Source organism: Miniopterus natalensis, chromosome 15, assembly GCF_054644295.1.
Source record: "Miniopterus natalensis isolate mMinNat1 chromosome 15, mMinNat1.hap1, whole genome shotgun sequence".
Lineage (NCBI taxonomy): Eukaryota > Metazoa > Chordata > Mammalia > Chiroptera > Miniopteridae > Miniopterus > Miniopterus natalensis.
The window spans coordinates 49,789,910-49,803,524 of NC_142095.1; the positions used below are offsets into that span (position 1 = coordinate 49,789,910).

At 46.9% G+C, this 13,615-nt stretch overlaps 1 protein-coding gene across 1 annotated transcript in view; it reads right to left on the minus strand.

The window, feature by feature from the left end:
- Nucleotides 1-13,219, minus strand: part of FRMD4B (FERM domain containing 4B) — a 138,219-nt gene extending 125,000 nt beyond the window's left edge. The window contains exon 1 of the mRNA XM_087825112.1: nt 13,159-13,219. Within this exon, the coding sequence (XP_087681238.1) occupies nt 13,159-13,182 (24 nt within the window). The 5' untranslated portion in view covers nt 13,183-13,219. The remainder of the gene's footprint in view (nt 1-13,158) is intronic.
- Between the last annotated feature and the right edge of the window lie 396 nt (nt 13,220-13,615).

The following is a 13,615-nucleotide window of genomic DNA, read 5'->3' on the forward strand; positions in this document are numbered from 1 at the left end:
ACAGTATCAATGAGTCAAAAGAGAAAAAAACACGGGAGGGCACTGACACTGTAAACAGGAAAGGTCACAAAGTGTCACCAAGAAAAGCCAAGAGCACAGCCACGGGCTGTGGGGTGTGGGGTGTGGGGTCGGGGCTAGTTCTTGTGTGCAGTTCAGGTTGACCAAAAATGAAGTTCTCCGGGTGCCTCGTAGAAAATGGAAATTTTGGCCTGGGTGATTATGCAAGTAGCAGACACCCTGTGGTTTGGAAATTTTCTGCTTTGCCAACTGTCAGTTTTCTCTTTTCCCGTGAAAAACAGCCTGTAGGAAGGAGCAAAAGTACTGCGTTTTTCAAAAACTTAGGAGTAAAGACAAGCACAGCCAGGATGAAGGGGTTTTAAAAATAAACTGCAGTACTTGTGTTACTGATATTCTAGGTGCTGTCTTTTCACTTGGGATTCTGGGCTGAATATAAGCCATCCACAGAGCAAACAAATCACACATATTACCCTGGAAACCTAAAAACGAACAAAAATTAATTAGAAAACCCAAACCAACTTTACTCTAATTTCTAGGTACACACTCGTTGTCAGAGTTTCCATGTTTTGATTTTCCGTCAGTCCTGTTAGAATGTCTCTGACTCCTGCTTTTCAAAGTCTCTTTGTTCTTTGTGGTCCTTACATAGGTGGAGGCTGAAGTGAGTTCCGAGGGAATTTATAAATAATACAAACCCGTTGCATTAGGTCCAGAGCCCCAGCTCGGCTGTGGGACTCTCCTCTTTGAGGATGGGATTTAGAACAGCATCACCAAACTTTCAAAACGGAGAAGTCAAAGTTATTTGGGACAATATAGAAAAAATCTTAATCATTCCCTCTCATTCCCTCTCAACACAGACACTTCTAATATTTAATGAAGAGACGTTGTCATCTAATGCACACTGTGTTTTCAAATGCGATTCAGTCTTTTTTTGAAGCTAACACAGCGTAAGAGGGTTAAAACAAAGCTGAAAGGTGACAGGTCAGGGAGACAAAAGAAATATAAAAAAGGAGCCTGAAAACATTTCTGGGGGAGCATCAGGGAACACAACGAGGGACAAAGAATCCTTCAAGAGAAAGTGGTGACGTGGAGCCCTCGAGAGCCCACCGCCCCATATTCACGCTGGTTGTTAAGCACAACCAATATTGAAAATTAAAGTGTATGAACTTACAGTGAAATAAATTACTTTAAAAGCAAAGGTAATAAGTGTTCAAAGCTCGTCACTCCCCCCTCCCAGCACTTCGCTGTTATCTTTGCTCTGGAGGTGATTTATGTCTACTGACTTTGTATGGTAGCGAGGGTGTGCTCATCTCTTTCCAGCTCAGTGATGTTAACTGGTAACACGAAAACGGTCAAGGTGGGAGTGTTTACACCACGGAAATTGGCAAATGCTACAAATTGGCTCCCTTTCTCCCAGAGAGCTGGTTGTTAAACACTGAGAGCGCGGCACTGGAGAAGCTCAATGGGAGGGGGAGGTGTGGGGCAAGGGAAAGCATGAGGTCAGGATGTTGAGGCCATTGAGAGACCATGTGGCAGACATGAAGGAAAAGAGACTGCAATTTCAGGCAGAACTGTGTTCAAAGCTCAGCACACTTAACTTTCCTAGGACTTACTTCTATATCCCTAAAAAGGGACTAATAATTTCTCCCAACGAGTGGCCCTGCTCATGATACCAGGCATAAAAGGTGACCCTTCAGCAGTGCTGAGGGCCGAGGCACTGATCTCCTGTACAGTGGAAGACTCATGTATAACTACATAATTTATTATCATACTTCAAAAAAAAAATTCCCAGTGGGCAAGCTCACCACTGAGGTTCTCCTGACTCAGGACTGCGCCTCATGCTCAGTGTCATTTGCTTCTCCTGCTCTTTTGCCACCAGAAAGTAAGTTTCATTTACCGCTGCTTTCCTGTCTCCTAAGAAAGTGCCTAGCCCATCGCAGGGCTCAATAAATATGTGAGGATGAATGAACCTCCCGCTCCACTCCTGAGTTTTCTACCCACTTCTACTGTTAAGATCTCATTGGAAACTCAGTGACTTCTTTGCCTCTTAATTACCAGATTCCAAACAGCTGTGCGGCTTCTGTCCTTCTGGGATCTATCACACCTTTGAACTCTTGCCCCTGCTAAGGGAGGCCACTGGGACCTGAAGGCATCAGTGAGAGCTGCTTCCAGCTTTTTCATTCATCAGCAGAATTGAGCCCATGTCATTTTGCTCTGTTGGCAGGTTTTTCCCCACTTCTGTTCCACTCTGTTCTAAGCTCAGTTCCGTTCTGCCTCCATTAGAAGGGATGAGTCTTGTGACAAGAGATCTCATCCAACACTTGCCGTATCCAGGGAACCAAATATTTACCCCCTGTGACCCTGCCTCAGCGTTATTTCTTGGACTTGCTGTTCTGGAGCATTTCTGAAGGGCTGTGATGGGCTGGGTCATTTAAACAGCATGGATGCTGCTGGTAAGAGTGGCCTGGATAGTATACTCTGCACACTCACTGGGAAGTCATTAAGTTCCGAAACTTCCAGTGCTTTTTCCATCACACCTGCTTTAGTCAGCGGGATAATGCAGGGTGGAGCTGCCCACTTGGCCACTGGTGCAGGGCAGGGTTGGGAGCAGCCGCTCGGAAGTCAGATGGGCATAATGTTGATCCCAGCTCTGCCTCTAGCTAAGTCTCTGCTGGAGACTCCAGGCAGGCCACTCACCCTCTCTGGGTAGCTGCTGTAAAATGGGAATAATTTTGTCTAGTGCATTGTAAGCAGTCCATAAAAAGCAGCTATTAGTAATTTTTAAAATACATATAGTGTATTTTTTATGAAGTGTGAGGGTCAAGAGCATAAGCTCTGGAGTCAGACAGACTTGGGTTTGAACCCCAGCTCTGCTCTTTAGTGCCTGTGTGGCCTGTGCAGGGGACCTCACTTCTCTTGAGCCTTGGTTTCCTCATTGGAAGATAGGGATGATCATAGGAGCCCCTCCCAGGGCTGAGAGGGTCACATAAGAGTATATGCAATTTTCAATATTATTATGCTTTTCACTAATATACACCCAGCAATTGCTACAGACCCCTTCAGGGTGGATGCTCTCCAGGGCCACGTGCAGGTGCTGAGCAGGCGGTGAGCAGGTTCGGCTCTGCCCCTGAGTCTATGGAAGAGAAATAGCCGGTAGCTCTGGCCCTGAAAAAACTTGGTCCAAATGTCCCAATCGGCAGTAACCTCACCCAGTTTGTCTGGAGTGCTTTAAACTTTCAGGGTGGCTTCACCTTTCTCTCCCTTTAAACAAGTTCTAATGTGCCAAAAGTGTCCTATCCCCATTTTATAGATGAGGCCACTGAGACCCAAAGAAATGATGTGACTTCTTGTGGTCCAAGGCTCCAGATGCAGAGTTCCTGCTTTCTACAGCCCCAGACAAGCTCTGGGTCCTTACAAAAGTACTCACCAAAAAGTAAGGTTTAATAAAACTTAAAACAAAACCTTAAATACAAGCCAGCTCTGCACACAATGCTTCATCTTGTGCATTTCATGGGGAACGCTTCGTGACAGACACTGGAATTGTGAAGAGAGGCAGCTCTCCTCACCCCAGCACAGCCTGGCGGCCTCGAGGGCTCCCCCTGCCAGTCTCGGAAGCCTGATATTCTACTGAGGTCAATGAAAAGAAGTGCATTTTTAAGAAATTGGAGTCTTTATAACAGCCCTGGAGATAAAAGTCCTGGTTTTTATGGCTCGGGAACAATTATTCTAACTACTACCCGCCTTTTAGAATCCTGGGGGGTTTAAGGCACTGAAACAGGGAAGACTTTTATCACAGAGAAGTGACTTATTTAAACAAGAAAAGTGGTGCTGACAAGGACTGAGGGTGAGGGACAAAGGTGGGGACCTGCCAGAGTCAGACGAACCCTGTCACGCCCAGATTTCCATGAATATTGTGCCTGAGAACTGGGAATATTTGTAGAATGTTCTACTCTGTTCCATTATAATGCCCTTCTTTTTGTGGCAGCCAGCTGACGTTCTGCTTAGTTCCTACAGAAATCCATGCTGTCTCCTTCCTCTGCAAGCACAATGGTAAGTTACTAATAAAACTGCATTGAAAACAGCCAGGACTTTTTTTTTTTCTGTAATTGGGTGTTACTTTATTTTATAATTTCTTCCTTCTGATTATGTAATACCCAATTTCTATAAAATTGTGAACATTGTCCATTTTGTTGGCTTCATTCATTGTTTTGTTTTGTTTGCTTTCCAATGAATAAGTATTTTTTGAGCACCTACACCGTGTCAAGCTCTCGGCGATAAAATAGGGGCTGCACATTTTGTTAGGTGGTTGGGGAACTAGACCTGAATCTTATGCCACAGTGGAAGTGACCAGAATTATTTTTCCTTGATATATAGATCATGAGATATTTCATGACCTGCCCACTTTCCCAATCAAGACAGGGCTGAGGCAGGGCTAAGGGATCAATCTTTTGCATCAGTGTCCAGTAGCACTCTCTGTGATGACAGAAATGTTCTAGAGTGGTGGCTGTTGGGTATGGTTGACTCTCAGGTGATGGAGCTATGACCAGGTGTGTCAGCTTCAAGGACAGGTTTCAGAGAAAGAAAAAGTAAAACACGTTGGTTTCGCAGCCACTTTAATTACTGGCTCTGTGCCTTGGACACTTGATCAAGCCTTTCGAGCCCCAGTTTTCTCATTTGTGAAATGGGAGGGTAATATTATCCATATTGCTTAGCACATACCTCCTCACCCAAAACCACTGAGGTTTCCTTCCCCTTTCCCCCCCTGCTTGTGACAACCATAGGAGAAAATAAAGGGGTGGGATTGGGATTAAACAATTTGGAAAAACTTTTTTAGAAAAATTCTGCTCTTTCCCCCTGCCTGTGAGATAACTCAGGTTGACACAGTTATCTGTAAGGCCCAGTAAACTGTGCCAGCACATTCCCACCAGGTACCTCGACTCAATGAAAGACCTAGGTTTCACTGTGGTTCAGCAGGGGGTCTGCAGTCTCATCCTGACCACTTTATCCAACATGTGGCTACCACCCATTCACGTATTCACAATCACTACTGAGCTCCAACTCGGTGCCAGGCTTTATAATAGACCCTGGCCAATATAAAGGACTGTAGACAAAGTGTTCCTCCCTTACAGACTTGCTGGTTACGGTGACAGTCAACAAACAAGTGAACCAGCCAATGCAAAAGATGGCTCCAGTTCCTGCTAAGCACAGGCAGTCCCAGAACTATAATGGCCCAGCCTCCGATGGCGTGAAAGGAAGGTTAGGTTAGGAGTATTAAATGCATTCTTGACTTACGATATTTTCAGCTTACGAAGGGTTAACGGGTAATGCCGCTGTAAGTCAAGGAGCATCTGGACGAAGACAAGAAGGCAGAAGAATGGGATGTGGGGGGATTGTCGCTTAGAGCAGTGGGGAAAGGGCTATTGGAGGGAGTTGCTGTTACCCGAGATGAGAATGATGAGGGGTCAGTCTTGGGAAGACCTGGGAAAGGACTTTCTAGGCAGAGGGCCAACAAATGCAAAAGCCCAGTGCTCAGTTAGGTTAAGACATTGCTGCACAACATTTTCCACTGGCATACTCTTAAGAGCCTCTCTAGACACCCCCAATACTGTCCTCCTCCATGACATGTTAATGCCCCAGATATATTATGTACCTGTTGAGTAAAACTGAGCTTTGGCGGGACACAGGCTCTCAGACTAAGGTTTTTCCCCCCCCCAAGAACCAATTTTCACTCCCGTTGAGAGTGAAGTCTCACCATTGAGAAGGCACTGTTTAAGGACAAATGGCAGCAAATGTGGCTGGAACTTGGTCACTAAAAGGACAAGTACAGGAGACAAGGTCAGAGTTAATGAGGGGGCTCATCACAGGCTCGCAAAGTGTGGCCCCGGACCAGCGCACCGCATTGGTTAGAACTTGCAAAAAATGCGGAGTGGCGTCCAGCCCCCTGTGATTTATCAAGTCCCCCGGGTCACTCTGATGCATCCTGGAGCCTGAAAACCACTGGACCATATCACCCACTGAACGCCGGCTGTTCCAAGCGCAGCAGGAGGTCCCTGGAGGCTTTCAGGTGTGGGAGACGTGATCTGGGACATTTGGAAAAGAAAGCTCCGGTCACTGTGAGACGAGACTGGGGGAACGAGGGAACAAAAATGGAAGGGGAGAAATAATCCAGAAGACCTGTGCATTGCATTGGTGCCCATTTCTAAATGGAGATACAAATCTGACCAACTTCACAGGGTTGTGAGGATTAAATGAGTGAATACATAGAACTTAGCACATCGGAAGTACCCAATAAATATTAAAACTATTCTGTTTTATTCTTGATTCTTCCAAACTCCTACTGGTTAATATCCAAATACAGACCCCTCCCCCTGACACTCCCTTTAGATCTATTTTTGCCAATTCCCCCAGTGCAGCTGGTGGGTGGGGAGATCTGTAACATGTTCACGAGGCCGCTTCAGGTCGTGCTGAAAGTCCCCGGTGTTCTATGCAGTTTCCTTTCTTTTTCCTTTTTCCTGTGAGATCTAACTATTGGCCTAGAAAATGAAACTCCATGTAAGACCCCAGCTTTAGAATCAGTCTATCGTCAACTTTGCACAGCTTTCCCACGTGTCAAATGGCAAGTGCCGCCTGCAGGGAGGCAGCGCCGGGTAGGGCTCGGCGTGGACTGGGCATCGGGCAGCGCTGGATGCAGGACACAGGTCCTGACTCTGACACCAACCAGTGGGACCTTGGGCATGGTTCTGATCCCTGTAGATGGGTTCATCTGGCGGGGAGGGGACTGTAATAGTCCCTACCTCATGGAGTTGAGGCTGAAGCACAAGAATGCACGGAAAGCACTCAACACAGTGCCTGTCCCAAAGTGTTAGCCACCATGATGGTGACGGTCACTGAGCCTGCCACGGGGCACAATGTGGCTCCATGGTCCATTGTGGAAAATGTATTCTTGCAAGTCTCAGAAAAGGGAGAAGATATTTTGGCTTGTGGAAGACATCAATGGGACAGGTTGATTTCCGGATAAAGCATCCTCAAGCAGGCTGCTTTCTATATACACAGCAGTAAATTGACCTGAAATAATTGGACCAGGTCTGGAGAATGGCACTCAATGCTTTCATGTCAGAGGCTCCTGGAAGCATCTTTTTGACTGAGGGGCTGGCTTCAGAGATGACTGAATTCAGTTGCAATGCTCCCATGAGGTAGGCAGCCCGCCAAGCCCCGATCCCCCTGCTCCCCGCCCACCTCACCCGTCTTGTCCCGCCCCCTCCTCACTCTCGAGCTCCAGCCACACTGGTCCTCCTGATTCCTTCTCTGTATGATCTCCTTCCCACTCAAAGCATGAGGGGTACAGAAAGTCCCAATTTATCAAAACAGATGAAAAGTCGCTTTCTCTTGGAAGCCACGTGTAGTGGTTATGAGCGAAGACTCTGGAGTCAGATTGCCCGGGTCAAATCCTGGCTCTGATACTTTGCCAGCGACAGGACCATGGGCAAATGGCCGCATCTCTTTGTTACTCGAGTCCCTGATCTGCACAATGGAAATGACTAGGAGACTTGCTCTGAGGGTTAAGTGAGCTGACGCACAGAGGCCTCGGGTGGCTCTGGGCTCCATAACTCTTGTTCTGAGTGTGGTTTGTTCTTTTAGCTCTCTATGCTTCTCTTTTGTAGCACTTTTCATAGTTGTAGTTAAATAACAATGTACTTTTTCTAAAATATCTGCCTCTGGGGGCTATATGTCTTTCTACCACTGCATCCCAGCTTGTAGCATGCATCCCACAAAAGCCCCTGTTCAATAAATACCTACTGAATGAAAAAAATGGGTGCTTATTCATTTCATAAAAAACAGGAAAGCAACATAGTCTTTTTTCATATAAAATATTCCAAAGTAGCGCTAGTCAGTGAGTAGTCTCTTTTAAAAAGAAGGCAAAAAGGGTAATGCAAAGTAAGATTTGTGGTGTGTTGGGCCTCAGTACTTGTTCTAATAAAGGGGGTGCTTGCCCCTTTACATGAACACTTGGGGCTGTGCATGGTTACCAAGAGCAACCTCTTATTGTTCCAACTCAAACACCGTGGTTACTGCGAAACCTCTGCAGAGTTTCTGATGAATCCCTAAAGTCCTAATGGTGAACAGAGCAATTACTTTCACATCCTGCTAGAGTGGCCTCTCAACTCAACACAAGGCCAACTACCAAGAGAAAACCTGCCCCTCCACACCCTGGTTGTAGCTAGAGGTCTGACTCCAGCTCCCAGAGAGCAGTATAAATGGCTACAGAGGACTTGCTCTTAAAACCCAAATATCTTCTATAGAGCCCATGCCAATGCTGGGCCCCTGCACTTTTAGCAGGTGAAAATAAGGGTAAGTGCTAAAGAGTTTCAGAAAAACTCCTTTCTTGGGCATCACACACAGAGGTCAACTAATTCTCACCAGTTCTCCAACGACACACAGTTTATTCCAGTTCTTCAGCTGCAATACAAGAACCTCGAACAGGTCTATTCATGAGGTTGGAGGGTTTGCAAGTCACCCCTCCCCCTCCAAGTATAGGTGAATGCGTTGGTGAGAATCTTGATAGGAAGACTTTCCATACTTTCATCACATCTGCACTAGCCTTAGGTCCTTAAAATGGTTTAGAACCAGGTCCTGAAAAAGATGAACACTTGACCTCAAGCCCATGACAATATGCCACAATGACTCATTTGCAAACTTGTGCCCAGCGAAATCCAGACAAATGTCTACAGTCAAATGATCTCTGTGTCCAAAACGACAGGAGGCTGATGGATATCCCAACAATGGCAAGATGCAGAGATGACCCCAAAGTGGGGGAATGAGCAACTGATTCATACTTATGCTCTCACGACCTGAAGAGCCCTGAAAAATGACCCCATCAGGCCTTGGTGCACTCAGTCTTCAGGCGGTGTCAACATATTTTCACGACACCACTGTTATAATTTGTTGCAGTTGAGGTAAGGCTATAATAATATTATTATTCAGTAATATTAACAGGCATTTATTAGATATGTCTTCAGGGGCAGAGACTAGCTCTAATCCCCCAATAACCTCATGCGGTAACTTTAACTATCCCCATCAGAGGGATAGAGAAGCACTCGGTTCACAAGGGGCAAGGCAGGGTTCCCGTGCTGACCCAAAGCACTGCCTCACCATCCCCCTCTCTCTGCTCGTTTACACAGAGCCCACCAAACACAACATCTTGAACAGGGGACCCCTAAATGCTTTAGGGTGTCACCATTTGTTGTAGTTGACATTGCTCAATTTCTACCTAAATATACCCGTTAGTCCAACCCTTTGACTTCAAAATCATATTAACTAAATTCCACTCCTTGCAATCATTTCACGTCAACAGCGTTCACACTCCCCAAGCGTGAGCTGCAAATGAACTAAAAGTGAAGCTTGTGAGAGCTCCGGTCACTGGAGAGCTCGGGTCTGCTCTCTCCACCCGTCGGGGCTTCCTAAGTGTGGGGGCTCACCCACCTCCGCGAGCCCACGCCTGGCGGACTGCGGCCCAATAAACACCTAGGAAATGCGTGTTGACTTTCCAAAAATTGGGAATCTAGGGAGCAGCATGGAATTTCAATGCAGGGGTTGTTCTATTACCCGCAAGGTCCTGATTTCTTCCTAGACGGCAGCTCAGTGCCTGGCTCTGGTTCCTGGTTTCAGGAATTTCTTCATCTTCGACTCTGCCTCCCGCACCTCTCTCCCACTACACACTGCCACTGGCACTATGGGCATCTGCTCATGCGCTCCGAGCCCTGAATTCTTGTCTAGTGAAAAGGAAAATATCAGTGGGAAGAAACAAGGGAGAGAAGGAAGGCGGGAGAGAAGAAAGAACAGAGGACGGCGCTGGAGGACGGCGGGACAGCTGTGCTCCATCTGGGTGGCGGAGGCAGCTACGAACCACCCAACCTTCCCGGTTACATTCGCCTATGCTGACACGTTTTACCCACACGCGGATTTATCTTTCTAGTTTATAAAGTCTTTCATTTGAATGTTTTTGTAGTTTTCCAACATTAAGCAAGAAAAAGTCTCAATGGGAGCTGCTGGATTCCATCTCAGGGTAAACAAAAGCCCCCTCCTGGAACGAGGGCCTTGAGACCGGCTCCGCTGAGGGCCAGGACCCCACGATGTTTACCAGTCAAGGCGAGCGGGTTTCAGTACGTTTGCCTAGGACGACAGCTTGTCACGACCAGCAGCGCGACTGCTGCTCCATTTTCGTGGGGTCTTCCGGGGGCCTGCCCTGGAAGCAGCGCAGACCTCGCCGGGGACGCAGCTCCCCGTTTCTAGTCCAGGACAGAACCGAGAGCAGAGAGGACAGCGTCGCGGGGAATGCAGAGAAGCCTACGCCAGGCAAAGCCATCAGGGGTCTAGAACCAGCATGGGGGGGTGACGGCAGGTCTAGAACCAGCATGGGGGGATGGCGGGTCTAGAGCCAGCACAGCAGGGACGGAGCACAGAATCAGGACCTGGGACCCAGACGCGAGGCTGTGCCCTGCCCCTATAGACAGATGAGGTCTTAGGAAAGCTTCATTTCTCTGCATTTTAATCTCTTCAGCAATAGAATCAGGGGATTGGACAATGTTTCTTCCAGCACAAATCCTGCACAGCACAAATATGTTTAAATACTCAACTGTACCAACGGTGTTTGCCCACCAGCCCTCCCCTTGCCTTGCCAGCGACGGAGCACTCTCTCCACCAGATGTGGGAGCCTCCACTTCCCTGGACAATGGTCCCCCTTGTCTTCAAGGTGAGGAGTCCGAGTGGCTGTACCCAAAGCAGCCTCAACCTGATATGAGTAAGTCACTTGGCAGTTACTCTCAGTCAACCACAGTCTAAAATACTATATGAAAAACTCCAGAAATAAAGAATTCCTAAGTTTTAAATTGCAGGCCATTCTGCGAGTTGTGATGAAATCTCATGCTGTCCCCTCCATCCAGCCCGGGACACGAGTCACCCCTTCGTCCAGCTTCTCCACCCCATACGCTCCCCGCCTGTATCAGTCACTTAGCAGCCTCTGGGTTCTCAGGTTGACGGATGAGGCATCTCAGTGCTTATGTTCAACTCTGCCTTTTTACTTAATAATATCACATTTACATATCTTTTATTAGAGTGTATTGTTATAATTGTTTTTATTATTAGTTATTGTTGTTACTCCCACTGCACCTAATTTATAGATTAAACTTTATCACAGGCGTGCGCATACAGGAAAAACAGTGTATACGGGGCTCAGCACTACCTGTGGTTTCAGGCATCCACTGGATCTTGGAACCTAAGCCCTGTGGATACAGGGGACTACTGCACACACCAAACGGAGGAGCAGATACACAGTGCGATGAACACACAGAAGGTGCCTGGGAGTGGGATTTAGTTGCCTGGGAATATTTAATTTAATTAATTTTTTTTCTGCTTCAAGGTGTTTATTATAGGTGGCAACAGCAACTAGTCAGACAGCTTTGCCTTCTACTCAGTATCCAGATTCCTTTGCTGAGAAACTCAGAGGGTAAAATACCTGGTGAATAACTGTTGTCGCCTTTCCTAACATACCCTTCTTTCAGGACTAAATGTTCTATGTGCTTGCTGTTCTCCCAGGGTAGATGTTAAGTTGAGAAGCTTACTATACAACTATACTGAGGCCTAGTTGTACAGGCCTCAAGGTAGAGGAGTCCGAGTTGCTAAACCCAAAGCAGCGTCAGCCTGATATGAGTAAGTCACTTGGCAGCAATCAGACCTGTCAACGTAGGCGATTATGATGAGGGGGAAGGCATCACGTTGTAGGCTGGGAACATTTCAGATCCTCGGCGAGGAGGGGGAGTTTTACTTCCTGGAGGGGCTGCTAGGGTGGTCCCTCTTCTCGGGAGCTCCTATGGCCCAGTCTTAAGAACAGAATCCTCTAAGGCCGTGCCGAGAGCTAGAGGCCGAGGGCTGCATTTGGGATCCTTTATGTTCCTTTCCATTCCCTCGGATCCGTCAGTACCTTCAGGCGGGACTGATTTACAGACAAGCGATTCATTTCTAAGCAGCACTATTGTGCTGTGCTGGGTAAGGGCCCTGTCCCGTCCCCGCTGTGCTGTTGTTTCCTTGATGCTTCTCTTCTCTCCCCAAGCCGACCCACTTCCTCCACAGACTTCCTTTTATACCCAAGAGCTTTGCAGTCTCCTGGCCGAGACAATTTCCTTTGTTTTCTGACGTCTACCCAGATCCCTCCCCTCCTCCATCTCCAACATCTACCTACCAGGGAACAGAAAACAGACAGACACCCAGAGTAGGACTTGATGAGTTTACCATAACCGCATTGCAAGGGAGGAAAGGAAAAAAAGCTTCCCTTTAATTAGGATGTAGGACTTCCTCTGACAAGTCATAAAAGTGTTATTAATTAATTGACAACCATCCCCAACAATGGCGTTTCCAAGATCTCTACCCTGAGCTGCTGAATGGATCGCAGTCTTCATCATAAACTAGACTGGGGACAGAATTCAATTTTCCTGCTTCCTTCTTGAGGCAAAACAGGAATGAACATTAAAAGGTCTTTTCAGAAAAGTTACTAATGCGCTCTAGGCCCCACAGGATCTTTGAGACAGCCCCCAACACACGGTGCGGAGCCGTAGGAACTGCAAATCTGAACACAGAACGCAGCTCACGGACACAGCTCCGCCCCTCGCTCTCCTTTCACATCAGTAAACAGCTCTAGTCTTTAAATTTTTTTAAACTAAAATTGAACAAAAGAAAAGATAAAGGATAGCTGTGGGTGGAGGGTGTGGGGAAGCAGAATTATAGATTCAACAATAACTACCAAAGTTCCGGAGGGAAAACAAGAAATCAGCCTCTTAGGACCTCTAAGGGAGCAGAGAGAGCATTTTAAACAAGGACAGGAAACCCCCCGAAGCAGGAGTGCCAAGGACATCTTCACTCAGTATCACTGCAGCGCACCCAGTTATTCCTGTTCGCAGAGTGATTCTTTGAAAAAAAGCAACAATAAGCATTTCTTGTAGTTTCCTTTCCTGAAAGTTGGGTCCAGGAGTATTAGTACTTAGCCCACCTCAGTACAATATTAAAATCTGCCCAAGATTTTGTTAAGAAATGCCAGTAAGAGCAGCACTACACTGTCTGCAGTCAGAAGATTACAAGAGAAATTGTTCTTACCTCCGAACCATGATCTCGGCTCATTTAAAGGGACTGGAGAGAACATGCAGGACAAAAGACACACGTATTAAGCACTTGTGGTGTGTGTGTGTGTGTGTGTGTGTGTGTGTGTGTGCTTCTCCAAATACAAGCTGGTGGAAGTAGGGACCTAAAAACCACCGACGCCTTCCGCTGCCACATAATCGCAAGGAAATGACCTTACCGTTGTTGCTTTGATTAGAAACAAAAGCCTTTCAACATGAGTCAGGAGAGCAATGGGGGGAAAGCCCAACAACAACCAAACGCTTCTGCTATCGCTTTTGGCCACTTACAGCCTCTATTCTCTATATGTTTGAAGCCGTGATGAAATGCTTACTGTTTTCTAACTTCATTGCTGATACTTGGTCAGGGTTGGATAATTAATCAGAGACGGCCATGCCATCTAAGGATCCAAGCTTCAATTTCGGCTCTTTAGTCT